General features: G+C 37.6%; 1 protein-coding gene across 4 annotated transcripts in view; it reads left to right on the top strand.

The window, feature by feature from the left end:
- Window positions 1–17,239, top strand: part of PDE7A (phosphodiesterase 7A) — a 74,592-nt gene extending 57,353 nt beyond the window's left edge. For 3 of the 4 annotated variants that reach the window (XM_051609882.1, XM_051609883.1, XM_051609885.1), the window contains 10 exons: window positions 2,724–2,875; window positions 4,493–4,556; window positions 6,818–6,913; window positions 9,888–9,988; window positions 11,678–11,809; window positions 12,134–12,225; window positions 12,851–12,995; window positions 13,841–13,937; window positions 14,781–14,861; window positions 15,947–17,239. In XM_051609882.1, the coding sequence (XP_051465842.1) occupies window positions 2,724–2,875; window positions 4,493–4,556; window positions 6,818–6,913; window positions 9,888–9,988; window positions 11,678–11,809; window positions 12,134–12,225; window positions 12,851–12,995; window positions 13,841–13,937; window positions 14,781–14,861; window positions 15,947–16,158 (1,172 nt within the window). In that variant the 3' untranslated portion in view covers window positions 16,159–17,239. The remainder of the gene's footprint in view (window positions 1–2,723; window positions 2,876–4,492; window positions 4,557–6,817; window positions 6,914–9,887; window positions 9,989–11,677; window positions 11,810–12,133; window positions 12,226–12,850; window positions 12,996–13,840; window positions 13,938–14,780; window positions 14,862–15,946) is intronic. The other variant, XM_051609884.1, reaches the window with a different exon arrangement.
- Window positions 17,240–19,183: the final 1,944 nt, after the last annotated feature.

The following is a 19,183-nucleotide window of genomic DNA, read 5'->3' as shown; positions in this document are numbered from 1 at the left end:
ATATTGTCCTGGGCAATGTGGCCTAGGTCACCCTGTTTGAGCAGAGGGGTTTGACCATATGACCTCCAAAATGCCTTTCTTACCTCTGCTGTTCTGTGATTCTGTAGTAGCAGCATTGCTGTCGGGAAAGCTGGAATGAAGAAGAGTGGTTCATGTTTGAATTACAGCAGCTGGGGCAGTGCTCTTTTTTTCTTTCTTTTTTTTTCTTTTTTTTTAATAAGGAGGAGAAAAAGTAGTGTAAGAGCAGTGGTTTATGAACTGCAGAACAATTTAGAGAGTTAAAAAGTATTTTTATTAAGATGAATGTCTCAATAGCGTATTTCAAAGTAAAGAGTAATGACTGTTCAGCTTCATAGAAGTGAGTGATTCATTTGCCTCTGTACCCACATCCTCATCAGAAAAAGTATGCAGAAACACGTGCAACCCTCCCCAAGTGACTTATGAACACAAATAGAGGTTGAACGCAGGCCTGTGCTGCCAAGTGATCACACTTCTGTGTCCTGTTGTGCACCTCGCTGACAAAAGCTGTTGTTTTACTTCTGTTACCTACATTATACTGTTCTGCTAAAAATTCATGGTTGGCATCCGTGACAGTGAGACTTAGTTGTAGCATGAAAACAAAGTAGGTTTTTATTAACTGTAAAGACTGCTTATGAAAAAGAAAACTATCAGTGCTTCTGAGAAGAGTGCTGATTTTTCCTACTTAAAATATTTCATTTTACTGAGATGTAGTGAAGTTCCTGGATTTTGCTTGTGACTTTGTGGTTATTTTAGATAATTTTATGACCTAAATATATCCATTTGATATTCCTTTATTTCAAACCTAATGAGTTCTGTTCTGAAATTTGAATTTTAGGGGACTGGATCAAGATTGAGGGGGGGGAAACTTCTAACCTAAAACCTGTTAACAGGAGCAGCGGTATTGCTCCCTGCTTCTCTGTTCTGCAGACTGTAACCTCTTGTTAACAAATGTGATTAGAAATACTGGTAGAGTAATGCATCATGACAGAGTCTATTTATTTGCCTGCTGTATGCATAGATGTTGCTTTATAAGCAACTTATATCATATGTAGCACACCTTCTTACATAACTGGGATAGTATATGTACCAGTGTCTTCAGAGGATATGCCTTTGTCCTTACATGTGATGACTTGAAGAAAGGTATTTCATGTTAAATTGTGTTAGCTCTTTGAAACTGATGGGAACTTTAGTATCTTGATGAAGGGTTCCAGGCATGTCTGAAAGAATATTCCAGTTTTGTCCATTTAATCTCTGTTAGTGCAGACTGATGTGAAACACTGCTGCCTTTTGTTAGATACTGTATGTTTGTGCTGTTGTGAATTCCCTTCAGAGGTGTTTTTTTAGTGTAGATTGGAAAATGTGTGAATGAAATAATGTAGAACTGAAAGTACATTGGAACTTCTCCAGGAAGAAGAATTTAATTTGGATGAAGATTTATTTTATAGAATTAAACTGCTTTAACTAGAAATCACGGAGGTTTTTAATTGAGGTTGTTAATAAGGCCACACCTTTCCTGTATGACGTTTTTATTGACTTCAAAACCAAAAATTTTAACTGCTTATTTAATCAGTTTCTAATATGCCTCACTGCTTGAAGGGCACAAGGTCTGTACAACAAAGTTGGGCTTATGTTGGTTTTGAGGATTTGCACTTTTGGAAAAGAGCATGTTTGCATTAACTTCCTTATTAAATACCCTTTCTTTTTTGCATTTTTAAACATAAGTAATTTGGGGCAGAATGAGGGAATATAAAGATTACTGACTGATGGTTAAATTAAACTGCTGTTGGGTGGATATTGGTGAAAAGAAAGCAAAGGCCACATTGGGCCTTATGTATTTAAGAATGCAAATATCTGTCCCATTCCTTGCAAAGAAATGAACTATATATACACGTAGTTTGATCTTCCAAGTTTCTACAACACTTCAAGCATATCAAGTGGAATTGAATATAAGCTAGCATCAGTCATTTGACTAAACCAGTTAACCTAACATGAGTAAAGCAAAACATTTGGATTGATCTTTGAGAACAGGCTAAAACAGCTTTCTGTGGTGTTTTCACTGTAGTGGGAAAGGGAATCTCATATAAGCTGTGAATGTAGATGTGGCACTTGTTTGGCAGAGGAAAGGTTCTCACCATAGTTGTCTGCAAAAGCACCAAAATCATTTGAGTATATTTTAAAACTTTACCAGTTAAGGTAAGCAAATCTCTGAGCTTAAAAAATAAGTGTAAAAGTTACTTGTACATGCTTAAAACCTGCTTGTAACTCCTGTATCTGTAACAGAGTTCCTGACACTCCCTTGGTGATATACTTTTCCTATGTAAATTTCTAGAGGCCTGGATCAGATGTATATACATGACAGCAGTTTTCCAGAAGGAACTTGTTTAGAATATTGTGGGGTTTTTTTTAATGAAATGTCAATAGTATTTCTGTCCTTTGAATAAGAGAATTCCTTCAAAAGATAAGTTCTAGCTATGATTTAAATACTTGCTTTTCTTCGCAGGATGCTTACATACAGAACTTGCTTTTTTAAGCCGTGACTCTGTACTTCCCATTAATAAAAATCTCTGTGGCTGAAATGTTTACTTTTTCAACAAAAAAAAAAGTGCAGCACCTTTGTACCAAACTTCCCCAGACAGTCTTCTTGTTTTGGTAAAGGTTTATTAGAGAGAGCATTTGTTTTCTTGTTTGTGTTTTTTTTGTAGCAAATTCTGAAATTGAGGTGTCTGTTTCTGCGAGAAATGTGAGAAGGTTGCTTAGTTTCCAGAGGTACCTGAGATCTTCCCGTTTTTTCCGTGGTATCACTGTTCCAAATTCTTCAAACATTTTAGATGATGACTATAATGGACAAGCAAAGGTTGGTTGCTTGTTTTATTTTTTTGAAAGTATGTTTTAAAAAATGTTCACTAGTTTATAACTGTATCTTATGTTGAGAGAGTGCAGCCAAATACAAATTTTAAGCATGTTTTTTAGTGTATATATGTTTGTTTATATATACATCTATAATAAAGTCCAGCTAAAATTACCTGGTTTCTAGCAAACTCCTTCACCTCCCACAAATTTACAGGGATGATTTTTAGAGCTGATATGGCTAACAGTTTTTTTTAATGACGGAAATGTGCTGACGGGGGGGAAAAAGTGAAGAAAGAAAAATGTAACTATTTCAGAAATGTAATGGAGCAATTTGACAGCTGTTTACCCCACTCTTTTCCTTTTTAATCTCATTACTGAACATCTGGAAGAGTGACTAACTACTACTGAAAGTTCAGTAAAATGCATACATTGATTTATCAGGAGATTATTATGCCCAACTGACTTTTTCTTTGGTAGGCAATTCTTCTAGAAAAGTGGATTAGCCATAATATATTCATGCTGCAGTAAAGTATACTGGGAAGACAGGCAGTACTAGAAGAACAGTTAGCTGGATGAAGGGCTAGCAAATTGGGAACAGAGCATGGATAGAGCTGAAGGAGAATGAGCAGGCAGAGTTCACAGGTTACTCAAGATCCCAAAGGCTGTGTTGCCTTCGTGATTATTTGTAAAGTTTCTTGTTCGGAACCTTGCTGAAGAAAAGGAGGGCATTTATAGTGCAATGTGTCCATCCAGGACATAATCACACTGCAGTGTAGAAAGAACCTGATAACCTGGAGGATGGATTTTAGAAGTGTACGTTTAATTAAACAGCAGAAAGATCTTGTTAATGCTGTTTGTTTCTTTTAGTAGCTGGGTTTTAGTGGCTGGTGGAGAAAAGCTAGAACATAGTAATTGGATCATGAAACAGCTCTGCCAATCTAGTGAGAACAGGAGAAGGCAAGTATCCATTATAAAACATGCTGGGCACGTATTTCTGGTAGAGGTGCAGGGGAAGCAAGGACTGTGACAGCTGAACTCTAGTGAGGCCTTGAGTGCTGTTTGCTGCTCTTGTTCATCCATGCTGCTGGAAGCACAGTTCATGTGGAGCAGCTGTGAAGAAGTGCTAGTTCAGTGAAGTGAAAAGTCAAAAACCAGTTTCTTAAAGAAATTAAAGTCTTGGCTTATGTCTAGTAAGGCAGCTAGATAATATTTATCTTGTATAAACAACAAGGGAAGAAGAGAAATGGAGGTGAAGGACTGCAAAGGGATTAACTACTAGTTCATTGGACAAAATTAAAACGGGAAGAAGTCTGAACACAGTTACCCTGTTACGTTGTTTCTGTTTTTAACCTAATTGTTTTAAATTTTTTTAGTTTGAGAAATTGACTAAAGGAAGATCTCAAGCCAGTACTGTCAAGACACTTTTATTTGAGTGTTTCAGTTTACAACATGTATTTTAAAGTCTTCCAGTTATCAGACAAATTTAATTATTAATACTGGTTTTTGTATATAGAAATGTTAAGACTTGCATCAGTCTCTGAAATCTCAATTACTTCTCTGGACTATGGGAGGATAGGCATATGCTGAGAAAAAAAGTGACAGCTTTTGTGTTTTCTTTCAGTGTATGCTGGAGAAGGTCGGAAATTGGAATTTTGATATTTTTCTTTTTGATAGACTGACAAATGGTGAGTTTACTTCTGTTATTTCTTTTCTGTTTTATCACTTAGCAAACTTAACTATTGCTCTTATGCTGTCGTATGTGATTGCTCAAAAGCACACGTTTCATCAAGTAGTACTTTTTGATGTAATAGTCTTTAAATCCTAGTTTGGCCACTGCTTAAATGCCATTGCTGTCAGTGTTGGTAATAATCTCTGATTTATAGAAGAGGCCCTTCTTGTACTTTGTAGGGTTGCTGTTCTCTTACAAGTAGTAATCTGGTATAAATTTTGCTAATTTAGTATTTTTAAATTACGGAATGCTGTTAACTTATGTGGTTGTGTCCAAGGTCAGTTACATTGAAAAATGTTTTTCTGATCAATGTCATGTTAGGTAGAATAATTCTATTACTTTACAGTCCCATAAGGAGGCAGGGTGTTGTGAATGCATTATAATGGTGATGTCTAGCAGAATGCCTAGAGAATTAGGAGATGAGCAGACAGAATCTGTTGTACGTGCAGCTTCCACAAAACAAAATAAAAGGAAGGAAAGTTTATGGTTAGTTTTGTGCACTAATTACAAATAGCAGAAGGAACTAAAGTAGTTGCTTTGTAAAGAAAATCTCAAATAATTGGTTAAGGACAGATGGAAAAGATATGTGTGATGGTGCTGCAAAGGAGGAGGGAGGGCTGCTGCAGTGGATAGAGTGAAGTTTTGTATTAGAGTCTGCAGCAATGGAAGCTGAGTTTTGAATAGAATGGAAGAAGATGGTCAAGTCGAGCACCAAGGCAATGTTTGTGCCAGTGTGGGAAACAAATGGAGGGCAACTCTTTCAGGTTTTACATCAGTCAAATGGAGTTGGGAGCAGAGTTGCAGTCAGTGTGTTTAAAGTTGGCAGAGAGAGAAATGAAGTTCAGAAAGGAAAGTTTGTTGAAGGGATGCTTGGCTTAATCTAGTGTAAAAGTAGTATCCTCACAGTTTGATTTAATACAGGAAATGGGTATAAAAAACCGAAAACAGTGAGGATTTTTTCAAATAAAATTTATGTAGATAACAATAAACATTAGACTAGATAACTGAATGCAAAAAAGCTATGTGTCCAAGTTAAGCTGTTTGTAAGCACAGTTTATTTCAGATTCATTTGTCAGAGGGGAATAGTCTGAAATGAGATATTTTTTATATGAGTCCATCCCTACCTCTTAAATATGCTTATTTTAGATTCTACCAGTACAGCTTCCATTGTGGAAACCTTCCTGTGCCATCCTTTTTGCATCCCAATTTAGTCGTTTCAGGAGGACATTTTGGAACAGAGGCAATCTTGTTCTTGAAAGTTTGTTAGGGCAGAATGCTGCATATAAAACTCTGCTTGATGAGCTGCCCTGGACTAGCCTGTAAGAAACAAATTACTCAGTAAATGCTGTTGGAAGAATTGTCTATCTTATTGTGAGGGAGTGGCATGTGCGTGGGAATACATTAAGCCCAGTAATAAGCTAGATTTAGCAGAAACTTTTGTCCTTTTGTACCTCAGTTTCTGTCTGATAGGTTCTTTAATTCCTGCTAAATGAAGATTGTCAGAGTCAATGTACCAAAACTGAGTTATCTGCCACTACGTATTGTTTGTGGAATAATAACAGGCAAACTGATTTCAAGTAAACATTTGCAAGCTATTTATCTGCCTCTTACAGTTTTACTTGTTTTACCACTGCAAGTGATTATAATGTCATAGCTACGAATAGGTGAAGTATATTGTAAGTGTGTCGTAGTATCCATTTCCTAGTGAAACATAAAACTTTTCCTTTGAGTTCTGGGTGAAATAAGTAGTAGTTTAGCAAAATATCTGATGAAAATGAGAGAGTGTGTGTACAATGTATGCTAATCGTTTGTGTTGGTTAGCTTTTTTCTATGCCTAATTATTTTTGTATTTGGTTTTAAGCTGTGTATCTGTTTATAAATATAATGATGCAACATACCACAAAGTTGAATACCATCGTAACGGGTTTGCATGTTGAAACCTGTTGCTTTTTTCATGTTCAGTAACATTTTCCTCCTGTCAGTCGACAGTGGACAGAATTGGTGAATGCGTTATAATTTTGCAAAAACACTGCTGGTTACTAGAGGAGGTAGCTAATGGAATCTTGTCATGCAGTAAGATGTAAATATTTATCATAAATTGGTGTAGAGAAATTTGTATAATTTTTGTGACAGGTTTGTTTGAAGTAATACATTTCTTATGAAAGAGTCGCTGATTTCATGGCTTCCAATGAATTAGTATTTTCATCTTATTTTTAGGAAACAGTCTAGTCAGCTTAACCTTTCATCTGTTTAATCTTCATGGACTAATTGAACACTTCCAGTTAGATACGATGAAACTTCGTAGATTTTTGGGTAAATACAGCTTTTTATTATGATGAATATTGCTGTTTATCCGCATTTTTGTACCTTAATGAAGTGTTGGTTATAGTTTAGCACTAAGTTTTGAAGAGTACTGATGCAGTCCAGATTGTACAGTGATGAAATTACATTGATCGAGACAATCTCTCAAAGTTTCTGAGTATAGAAATCTCCATGTTAAATCCAAGCAAGTGTTATCAAGTGTAGTAGTTTCCTAGCAAATGCTCTGTTGTATTTTCTAAATCTAAAGAATCAGGAATATATATGATGTCATGTGACATTTCTCTTGGGAAAGGCTAGACAGCTCCTTTCTTCTTTTAAATTTTCAGTTCTCTTTTGATTTATGAAGTTCACGATACAGATTCCGAACTGTATGGAATATGCCAGTGTGGCCATATTTGATGGTGTCAGTTTGATGCTTTCCCTTCCTTGCTCAGACTCTCCTACAGATAAGCCCTGTGCTGTGGGTTCACTGTCCCCATAGCCAAGCGCAAGGCAATTTTACTCAACTGTTTGGCCCTCCAGCACTGGAATGCTTCAATAGAAAGAACTGGAAATATGATATAGAATATTAAAATCAAGTGGCACTTTTCACTTTACAGCTGAAAGAGTTGTCCTTCTGCATCCCCCTGCCATAGACACCCTTATTTTGTGGAGTGGGTATTTTTTTTTTAACTGAGCAGGAGAGGCACATTTCTGTGCTGTTTTAGCAGGCTTTCACAGTTTCAGAGAAAACAATCTAGTGCTTACAGAGCTTGTCATTTAGGGGAGAAATTATGTCTGGAATGCATTTCTCCCCTTTCAAGTATTTTTCCCATTTCAGATTTTTTCTTTTCAACATTTAGTGCTTGTTCAGCTTTACACAAATTTTAGTTCTGTCTTGCATTTTGTGTTGTTTTAAAGTGGGCTCAATTCTTTTCAGTTTCAAAAAAGTAGATCAGCTGACCCTGAGGACTGATATATTGGAGTGTGAAGAAAATTATTGTAGAAATTTGTTCTTAGGCTAAAGTTATAACTGAGCGTTGCCTATTTCCTGGTTAGTTGAGATTTAGCAAAAGACAATACTTGAAATTAAAAACTAGTTAGGAATGACTGGATTACTTAACTGGTTGTCAAAAGATAACAATAGTCTTAACTACATATGAATACTCAAAGCTGTGAGTCACTGCAAGGAGTTTAGATTTGGAAGAAAGCAAAATATTATTCTAGCTTTGAAATTCACCATCTTTGTGTTTTTGTTCATGCCTTCTAGCAGTGAAGAGAAATTTTTTTTTTTAGCTTGGTCCTAGCCAATCTGTCCAATCAAGTAACCTTTCTTCCAATTACAGCTTCTTTGCATGAACCCTAATCATTGTTTTCTTCTGCTATCTCTTATACTCTAGTTCAAAGTAATCTGAAGATCAAGTTCCAGAAGACTAGGACAGCTCAAGTTGTCCATAGTGCCACATAAGATTCACTTTATTTAAGAACTTACTGGGATCTTTTAAAGGACAGAAATCTGATTTTAGTCCTCAGTAGGATCTCAGCATTTTATTTTTGTGTGTGTGTATATATGTCTCTCATATGTGTGTTTTATATATGTTTATTTATACACATACACAGTCTTTCTGTGATTTCCAAAGGGAGAGAAAATAGAAAAGTACAGCATTTCTGGAAACAAAGGGTTATTGTGCCATTCTAGTTCTGGCAAACTGTGATTAAAATACTGTCCTAGGCCTGCTTATTAAAATAAATAAGAGAATAGTAGACTTGAGATAGCTGGACAAGCCTATGAAGGCACAAAAAATAGGGGATTAAGCCAAGGACATCATCATTCATGCACTTGAGGTGAGGGATAGATGAAACTGAGTTCTGCTGCAGATTAATAGAGCCCAAAAATGCTTATTTTCATTATTATCTGCCCAAGTTGTCAGCTATGCATTGAGTACTGTTGAGATTACACAGTGTTTATTTACAGTATTTGACTTTGCATGAGCCACAGCTTTTCACAGATACTGGGCAGTAACTCTCTGACACTGCAGTCACAGTTACACGGAGGGTACTGGCTTATAAATTGAGTATGAAAATAGGTTGTGGGCCTGTTTGTTTGAATGGGACTGACAGACCATAGTCAGCCTGGAGAATATTCATTTGAGGTTTGCTCGAAAGAGCTAATATGTTAAATCAAGGCAAAACTTTAGAATATGCTTTCATTGTTGTGCTTCAGATCTTCTCCCCCGCTATCCTTTTAAACATTGTAGTTATTTCAGTCCTTACACCCATGCTGTTGTGGATGCCGTTTAAAGTATTCTACCTATGGTGTTTTATGACAGCCAGGAAGATGGAGGGAAATTATGGAAGAAGTAAAATAAAAAGTATGAAGTCTAGGAGTGGTTAGGCATACCCTCATTTAAATGACGTTATTTTCTAAATTGTGTATAGACTTAGATTTGCCTGAGTACAAGTATAAGAAGATGCCTAAACTATGTACAGGTGGCTTCCCATGACCACTTCCCTGAAGGGGAAAGAAAAACACTTCATATGACAGTAATACAGTGCCTAGTTCCTCTGATCCTGTCTGTTTTCAAGGCATGATTTGAAGTCATCCTGATTCTTTGATAAACTGTCATCTTCATTTTGTATTCCACGTTGCCTCAACATAACTAGGCATGCTGGATTATCAAAGGGGGCCTTTCCTGGGAAGTCCTCAAAGTCAGAGTATCTCAGATTATATATCGATTTCAAGTTCAATTTTTGCAATGAGAAACTTCACATGTAGTTGGTTTCATTTAGAAAATACTGTTTTTTCACTTAAAAATCTTTTATACCTGCTTCTTGGTTCAGCTGATGATTTTTTGACTTTGTCGTTTATATGTGTATGTAACTTGAGATACTGCATATTTTCTGTGCCTAACAAGGACATATAAAATGGCCCTTGAAAAAAACCTGCTGTTTCATTTCAACTTGGCTATTTGTTGTTTTCCTGCAGTCATGGTTCAAGAAGATTATCACAGTCAAAACCCTTACCATAATGCAGTTCATGCTGCTGATGTGACTCAGGCCATGCACTGTTACTTAAAAGAACCCAAGGTAAGGGCGCGTTCTCACTTTTACACCACAAAAATACATACATTTGTGTGCATATGGATAGACTGTGTGCATGTGTATACCTATATGTGCATATGCACACACTTTTTATTAAAAACAAACCCCCAAGCCCAACAAAACCCACTTTTGAACACAAAAAAAACCCCGGGGAATTATGCTCCATGTTGCTGAGGTTTTGGGTTCACGCTGCTTTTTTCCCCTCTTCTGAGCTGGAATTGTCTTTTCTGTGTGATTTGGTGTTGAACCAGAGTGCAGGGGATTGATGGAGATTGCAGCTGTTTAACACAGCTTTGTGCCCCAGGACTTACACATGGAATTGCAGCTTGAGTGAGAGCTGGTGAAAGTAAACCTGTGTGTTTGTAGTTTGAGATGGTTTTGGTTTTGTTTTGTGTTTTTTTTCTTTTGTTGTTTTTTTGGTTTGTTTGTTTTCCCTCCGGAAACTACCGTTACCTTTGCTTTGCTCATCCTTGGTGTTTAGGAATAGTGGTGCTTCTGCTAGAGGCACCTTAAAGCAAGACATCAGGAGTTCTCTTGGGCCTCTCTTTGTAAGTGGTATTCTCTTGGATAGAATAGCGCTTGATTCTGCTTCTGAGGTAAAAACAAGTAAGTTCTGGCTCCCTGGATGTTTTTTAGAGGCTCTTTGCCCGCTCTTCCCACTCATTTTCTCAGGGCTGCTCTCAGAGCAGTTGTTGGTGCAGTGAGCCAAATCAGAACTGATACATGATGAGCTTTTTTTGAGGCATGCAGTTGGGAAGCTCTGAGCATTTTTGCTTTAATACTCGTGATGGAAGTTTTGTAATGCTTCAGATCCAAGTATAGGTTTTGTATTTTTAGTAACATATACAGCTACTGGTTCTGTTGCACCAAAGTACATTATAAACATGTGAGGTATGAGAGATGGCAAACGCAGCAGGGAATGTTATAAACTTAAGTCCTCACAGGGTGTTTGCTGCATTTCACTCTGTGTGGGCAGAACTGTCCTCTCTGTTTTAGCGCAAGCCAGACTTTATTACTCAGTTTAACTCACAAAGCGTCCCAACCAGAAGCAGTAACAGCTCTGAGCAGTGAAAGTAAGTCCATGCAGTTTCCTACTGAGTTAATCAATGTACACATAGTTCTTGAAAGTATTTCTTTTTGGCAGATTTTTGTCCTTTGGTTCTTTTCCTGGGAGACTTTGAAATACGATTTTGCTTAAGAGTAGAAATCTATTCTGAACAATTCTAAAGTCCTTCAGAGCATTGGTTTCTTCCTCTTCAGTTGAAAGGTTATTATGTTTTTAAAAAATACATTCTGTATTTAAAGCTAAATTCACACATACAGACAGACCTAGTAAATGAGATGGAGAGCTAATTTTAAGAATTTGCTGCTTTTACAGGATCTGGTTAGAAATAGTACTTCATTACCAGCTAGAAAGTAGCATTTTGTGTGCCAGCGTTTTTTAAGACTAAACTTTCTCATTCAGAAAGAATAATGCTTACATCACTGTTGAAATTTGATACCTTTTTGCAGGGAAAATACTTTGAAAAGTCAATGGAATATTTGTTTTACGTAATTAAAATATGCTCTTTCTGTTGGCTGTTAATTACTAAAAAAGAAATCAAAAAGTGTGACTTTTTCTAAGGTTGTACTTGTGTTGCTAACAGAATTATATTTGTTGCTATTATCTTACAGCTTTCCAAATCTTTAACTCCATGGGACGTTCTGCTTAGTTTAATAGCAGCTGCCACACATGATTTGGATCACCCAGGTGTTAACCAACCTTTCCTAATTAAAACAAACCATTACTTAGCAACTTTGTATAAGGTAAGGACAAAATTAGTTGTTTCATTAATAGCAGGTTGGCAGAGTGCCTGAGGAGTACAGAAGTAGAAATTGTGATGTGTTTAGCTGGTGGTAGATTTGAATCCAAGCGTTGTTTTAGTGTTATTGGGAGTAAAAAAAAGTGCAAGCTAACAAAGTATGCAGCATTTGTGAGTTTTTTAACCTTCTTGGGGGGGAAAAAAAAAAAACCTCCTCCAAACCACCTCCAAATCCCAATGGAACTGTCTGGTACTGCTATTAGTATATAGTTCTTCAATTTAAGCAGAAGTCACTGATTGATTCCTGTAATACCCTTTTCATTGGCAGAATACCTCAGTATTAGAAAATCATCACTGGAGATCAGCAGTGGGGTTGCTGAGAGAGTCTGGTTTATTTGCACATATGTCATTGGAAAACAGGTATGTTTACACAAAATAGTACAGATTCTTTTAAGATGTATGTAAGCTGTCACTTCAGCAAGGCAGCCTTGCAAAGCCAACTACACTATTGCATAGCAGTGCTGAATACAAAGTGTAGCCTGGGAATGTCTTTGAAGAACTCCCGAATAGCCTGCTGTTGGAGTAGAAGCTGTTCATGGTGCAGTGAGATCCTGGGAACATAACTGACTGCAAGCACACTGAAGAGCTGTATTCATGTAGTCAAGCACCTATTTTGATTAAACTTGGCAGCATTTTCTCCTTCTGCCACCACAACTGTAGTTTTAAATAGGCCCACTTCACCTACTTTAACAAGAAATAAGCTTTAAACAATTACTATGTACATTTTTGGAAGGGGAAAAAAAAGGGGGGGGGAGAGCTAAAAATGGTTTGAGTCTTCCTGAAAGTTGCCAGTGAAACATCCTGATATTTCTATGGATCTTGTAGAAATTTCTTTTTTTTTTTGGGGGGGGGGGGAGAAAGGGTTGGGTGAAAATGCTTAAAATCTTGTGAGTTATAATGAAAATGATAAAAAGATATAAATGTAGTGATGGCTGCTGTTCTTAAGTTGTTATGCTTTTTGAATGTTTGGTATTACTAATTCCAGGCAGCTGATGGAAAGCCAGATAGGTGACCTCATTCTTGCCACAGACATCAGTCAGCAAAATGAGTATCTGTCCATGTTCCGATCCCACTTGGACAGAGGAGACCTATGTTTAGAGAATGCAAACCATCGTCACTTCATTTTACAGGTGATCTTTTTGGAAATATTTTTGAAAACATCATTTTAACATCAAAAATAATTTACTTAAAATGCCAAATAATATTTCCAAGCGATTTCCCACTTTCAGAGTTAAGTAGAAACATCTTTTAGCCATTTTGTTTCATTACGAAAACGTTGTTCCCTCTCTCATCCCCTGCCCTCCAGCACTTCTCCCAGTGTTGTTGTGTGTTGGTAAGTCTGGTAACTTGGAGCTGCTAAACTGAGGAGAGTTGTTTCCAAGGCAAGGCTTAGTTCTGATGACTCCAGTCTCAGAACTGTGAAATGCTTTGTCAGAACCTATTTCAGGAAAGGAAAGTATCGTGTTGTGAATCAGTTTGCAGCAGTGCTAGAGAAAGATTCAGAAAGCTTTAAAAGCAAAAGCCTTGAGAGTCTCTATAGGTTTATAAAATTGTTATTATAGGTTCATATCGTGCACTTGAAATTAAAGTGGACAAATAGATAAGTTCAGTCCTGTGCAAACCTGTGCATTACTAAAAAGGAGAACTTCAGAGTCAGAAATGCAAAATACTGTTTTCTTACTTTCATACTTTAAAAAAAAAATTATTGCAGTCTCCTGTGTTAGTGAATATACTAAATATAGTGTCCCAAAATACTTGGACTTGACTGAATTTCCATATTACTCAGAGATGATCATGAGATCTGATAGTTCTCTGAGCATTTAAAAAATATGATTATAGAACATAACTTTAGAGAGAAGCACAAATGGTAGGTAGGTTTGTTATTCACAAAACTTAATCTGCTGTCAGGAAATAAATTACAGCTGCTTCTGTTGGAGGGAGAGGTGATCTAATGCTGTGTTTGTTAACTTACTAGATGGCTTTGAAGTGTGCTGATATTTGTAATCCATGTCGGACGTGGGAGCTGAGTAAGCAGTGGAGTGAAAAAGTAACAGAGGAGTTCTTCCATCAAGGCAAGTAAGAGTAGAAGTATACATTGGTACATAATTTATATAGACTGTGGTGAGGGCGACTGTGAGTCATAGCTGCTTGAAAAGAAAGGCATTTATATTTAGAACTGATAGAGTTGTGCTCACTTTACATTTAGGTAGTGGTTTCAGTAAATTATGAAATATATTAATCATGTAACTTCAATATTTAAACTTTAGCTATGAGGCCTGCAGGCAAGAGGGAAGAGATTTTGAGTTGTTTTGTAGCTGAGGCTACTTACTTCTGTAAGCAGTTAATAAAGCTTTTAATTGACAAGTGGAGTGAATTTTCTCCATTGTAACTGCTTTAATCATAAGGTGTGCTTCACCTTCCTTTCTTAAGGCTAGCTTAGCTGACTTTAGAGCTGCTAGTTGGTGCATGGATACAATAAAAAGAGAACAGACTGCGTTATTTGGTGCTAATCATGTGAAGCTTATTCGTAGATAAAGGTGATAAAGCAGAACAACAAATGGCATTTAGTGAGAGATTCATGAAGGCTATTCTCTTCCATATAGCCAAGGGAAGATCTTGACATTTCTACAGCAGCCTAGGAGTTTTTGCAAGGAAGTTTGTTAATCCTTCAGGAAACCTGCGGTTTGTTGCTTTGCCCTCTAATTATTGTCTGATGAAAAGTACAAAGTACCATTGGTCTGACAGACCTACGTGTTTTGGGTCTTTTTGGAAGATGGGGGAGGGAAGTAAACAGCGAACACCATCCTTGTTGAGCAGGGTGCACAACTCACCTCTCTCTGTGTTTGATGATCCTTTTTGGGTCTGGAGTTTGTGTCAGATGACTTAACAGTTGCATTATACTTTTATTTCTTTAGGAGATATTGAAAAGAAATATCACTTGGGTGTGAGTCCACTTTGTGACCGACAGACAGAAACTATTGCCAACATCCAGATCGGTAACTGCAGTTCTTGTTTTCCGTTGATTTTAGTGGATTTCTTTAAGGATGCTATTGGAAAAACTTTCTAAATGCACTTCCTAGAAGTTGTGCCTTTGTGTGCACAGCAGCACTTGGTTAACAAAGAGCAGTTTTTTTCAACATTTCTCCCTGGAGTGTTTACAGAAGATGCTGCACTGATGGTCTGTGAGACCAAGGCCTGTTACCTCCCAGAGCAGGTGCAGAATGGGAAGCAGCTATCTGACTTCTTCTGTGCTGCTGCCCAGAATTTTCCTCATCCAAAGTGGCCAGTTTGGAAAGAGGACTCTTTGTTCCCCTTTCCTGTGCAGTCTCAGGTCCCTTTCACAGGAGGGTTACCTCAACAGGGTTCCACCCCTCTGGGCTTTTAAGTTAGAGACAAAACCTGGTCTGTTCAATCAGCTGCACTGTTTTCATTTAGAAAATCTTCCATTTGTGTAAGTAACACATCCCGTTTTGGTTATCTTACAATTGAATTTTAGGTTCATGGAAGTGGACACTGTAAACAAATGCACATGAGGATGCACAGGAACATGTGTAGAAATGTTTCTATGTTGATCTTCTGTGGCCTTGTTGAAAAATTTTTATTTGTATTTTTCAGTATTCTTAATCAGCTTAACATTGTGAAAGTTGTTTTTTTTTTTCCTTTGTACTATAGTTCAGACTATCTATGGGCTAATTTGTTATAAAATCTTTATTTTAGAAATTTCGGTTTTCTAAACTAGTATGTGTGGCTTAGTTGCTGATGTTTAGATTCCTCCCCTGGTGTTCTCCAGTATTTTCCTTTATTTGGTCATTGTTGTGAAAGAGAGGTGGTTACCTTGTGATCCAATGTAGTGCTGTTCCTTCAGCGGACTGGTAAAATAATTGATATTTTGAGAGATTATTTTGTTAAGATGCCATAAATACTCAAAGGAATTTTAAAATGCACACTGGAGAAGAACAGTCTGACACATTGTTTATTTTTTGCTGCTAGATTTTATTTAAAATATTTTGTTTGATTATGGGTTGGGTTTTTTTGCTGTTGTTTGTTTGTTTTTCACTTGGATGTGTCCTTGCTTTCAAAGGTTTTATGACCTACTTGGTGGAGCCACTGTTTGGGGAATGGGCCCGTTTTTCAAACACGAGGCTGTCGCAGACGATGCTGGGCCACCTGGGACTGAACAAGGCCAGCTGGAAGGGGGTGCAGAGGGAACAGTCTGGCAGCGGTGATGATGTTGACCCCACTTTTGAGGAGATGGACTCAGACATATTACCTCAGGAACCTCGATTGTCCTGACCTCAATCCTCATGACTAAACTGCCTCTTTCTTCTCTTGGTATCTGCACGGTTGGATTAAAGGAGATACTTGCCAGCTCCAGGTTTTGGTAAAATGATGCCAGCATTTATTTATTTCCAAGTTTTCCTTTGACACAGACCATTTGGACCAGATTTTTTTTTTTTTTTAAACTGCAAGATCTGAACATAGAGCAATATGCATATGCCTCAGTTGGTTTTCATTGGGAACCTTGAATATGCAAAGCACAGCAGTGACCGAGCCGTGGAGGAACAGTACGGAAGCTTCATCGTGCCACTTAACTTTGTTGTTTGTTTGGGGTTTGTTGGGGTTGTTTTTTTTTTTTTTCTGGTGAAATGTGGAAATGTGGTCTCGAAAACTAAGACTTGAGATGGATTGTTCCACTTTCTTGGAATCTAGCAAGACTTGCATAATGTGTTCAAAGCATACCTTCCACTCAGTCCCTGTTTTAATACGGAAATGTGAAGTGCCCATCCTCTGCTGCCTCTGGCAAGACTTGATGTTTACAAATGTACTCTGAAACTATTGGTTCTAGACTTAACCTTTGCGCATGGCTGTGAAGGAACCACTAACTTGGGGTTTTTTTTGCTTTTTTTAAAAGAAAAAGATCAAAACTGAGACTGCAGCTCTTGTTTCTTTGGATGCCAGAAAAGCCTCCCATTTGCCATAATTTTGTTTTGTGCACTGGGAACTGAGCATTCATCATAGAGCACAGCCAAGCTTTTACTCCAGTGCTATATGGGAATGCAATTTTTTAACAGCGGGAAACACTTCTGAATTTTGGGAAGGGAAGGAAAAGGGTGGGAGAGGGGTGGGGGGTGGGGAGGGAGGGGGCAGCGTCCGAACTGCATTGCGATTCTGCAGTGGAAACATCGCATGTTGTTTTCACCATTGTACACTTGAACTGCACATGCAAGAAAAAGGTGGAATGTCTAAACACCACAATCAGCTCAGGGTATTTGCCAATCTGAAATAAAGTGGGATGGGAAGCGTGTCCTTCAGAACAAGGGTACAAATGCCCCTTTCGCTGCAGCGTGTGTGTACGTGTGGGTGTGTGAGTATGTTTGGGGAGGGGGAGGGCGGGAGGGTCCCGGGAAGGGTTTGAAAGGCAACATTTACTTTTTGGTTGGTTTGGTTTTTGTTTTTTGGTTGGTTTTTTTTTTAATTTTATTTTATTTTATTTATTCTTTTAGAATGTGACAACTTTCATCGAACAGCCACACTGGGGAGGAAACTGTAACAAATTGCTACAGATGCCTTAAACTATGCACAAAGCTAAGTGACCAAATTTGTTTTTGATTTGAAAAATAATTAAAAAACAAACAAACAAAAAAAAGAAGTGCATTGTTTACGTATTCCTCCCTCTACTGAAACATTACCCACAAGTGGGTTTTTGATGGGAAAAGGAGAAAATGTTTTTTAGGACAAAATTAAAGGACTAATTTTAAACTTAAAACATTCCATTTTTGTAATTTGTTTTACATTGTTTTAAGTACAGTAAGCACAACTGTAATCTAGTTTGAGAAACTGGTGCTTTCTTTTAGTTCATTTGTATTTCCCTGTTATTATTGTAAAAGACTGTTTATTAATTCTGTTTACAGTTTGTTGCAACAGCCATTTTTGGGAGAGAACTCAAGCGTAAAGCCATTTGTAAAGGCTTTGCCATATTCATTTTAATATGTGCCTGTTGCTGTTAACTTTTAATTAATAAAAAAAAAATAAATCTTTTCACATTATGCTCCTGTACATTTAAGTTAACGTCCGAGTCCAGCATTATGGAAAGATAGCTAAGGTTGCAGTCAGCTTCCACTGTTAAAACCAAGCCAACTTCTGGATTTGAAACTTCTAGTCCTCATATGCCAAAACTTCTTGCCTCTTGGAGCTTGGCCTTTTACTGTTTGAAAAGCAAATCCTGACTTTCCTGATTGTTCCCCTTCTGAAATTTGGTTGTTTATAATTCTTTCATGTTCCCTCAAGTGATACCATTAATCTCAAAGTGGCCATGTTTAAAGAAATAAATTTGTAATGAAACCATTTCTTTGAAGCTGTGTGAACTTCCTTCCTTTGCCATCAGTGCAAGTTCTTGCTGTTGTCCGGCCTCACCAGAAAAGGATCGGATGGGATGATGAGCTTAGGATGTAACTGGCACCGAGAGAAAAGCCTCACTCTAACAGGCTGCCTTGGAAAGGGCGGTGCCTGTCAGTGGCGTTTGGAGCCCTCAGGACAAGGAAGGGCTGTGGGTGAGCAACTTGCTGCAGAGACTGCAGCACAGCTTCCTTACGGCCTGCACAGATCCGTGGGGCTCTGTGTAGAAGTACTGATTCCTCTCCAGTCTTCTTGAATAAAGCATATCCCAAGCCTGCACTAGTTTTCAAAAAAACCTTAAAATCAGTACCTGATGTCTTCTGTATTTTTTTTTTTTTTAATGTGACTTGGTTAAAGACAGGGCCTCAATAGCAATATAAATTTTGCTAGTTGCTGCAGGCTATTTATAAGCATATTTTATTGAAAATTAATGACTTTATATGTATGTAGCAATATTTCCATCTAGTATTTACAGACAACCTCTGATTCTTTAACGTGCAGTCTTGCTGCCAGTACAGCTTGTCAGGGTGCTAGAGCAAAACATCTGTACTTTTGTCCTAAGCCACCTTTTCCTACCAGACCGGATTTAGAAAGACTGCTTCTAATCCCATCTATTAGTGTACACGGAAGCATCTGGCAGTTGACTGAATTAAAAAGCAACTAACAAACAAATGCATTTTCTTCAGCATGCTGTCTAGAAATGCTGAAATGCTGCATGTACACAGATGCCAACAGGCCTTAGGTTAGGTGGAGTTGGAAGGTCCCTGCCCAGCATGCAGGGATGTCCTTAGCTTGAGCACTTCTGCTTGGGATGATTTTCTGTGGGCAGTGGCACTGTGGATGTCAAAAGACTTTAAGTAGAAGGGTATGAACTACAGTACAGAAAAGTATGACAAATTATTTGATGGCAGCTTTGTAATTT

This window comes from Apus apus, chromosome 2, assembly GCF_020740795.1.
Source record: "Apus apus isolate bApuApu2 chromosome 2, bApuApu2.pri.cur, whole genome shotgun sequence".
Taxonomy (NCBI): domain Eukaryota; kingdom Metazoa; phylum Chordata; class Aves; order Apodiformes; family Apodidae; genus Apus; species Apus apus.
Note: the sequence above shows the minus strand (reverse complement) of the source record. Positions and strands in the feature narration are given on the sequence as shown.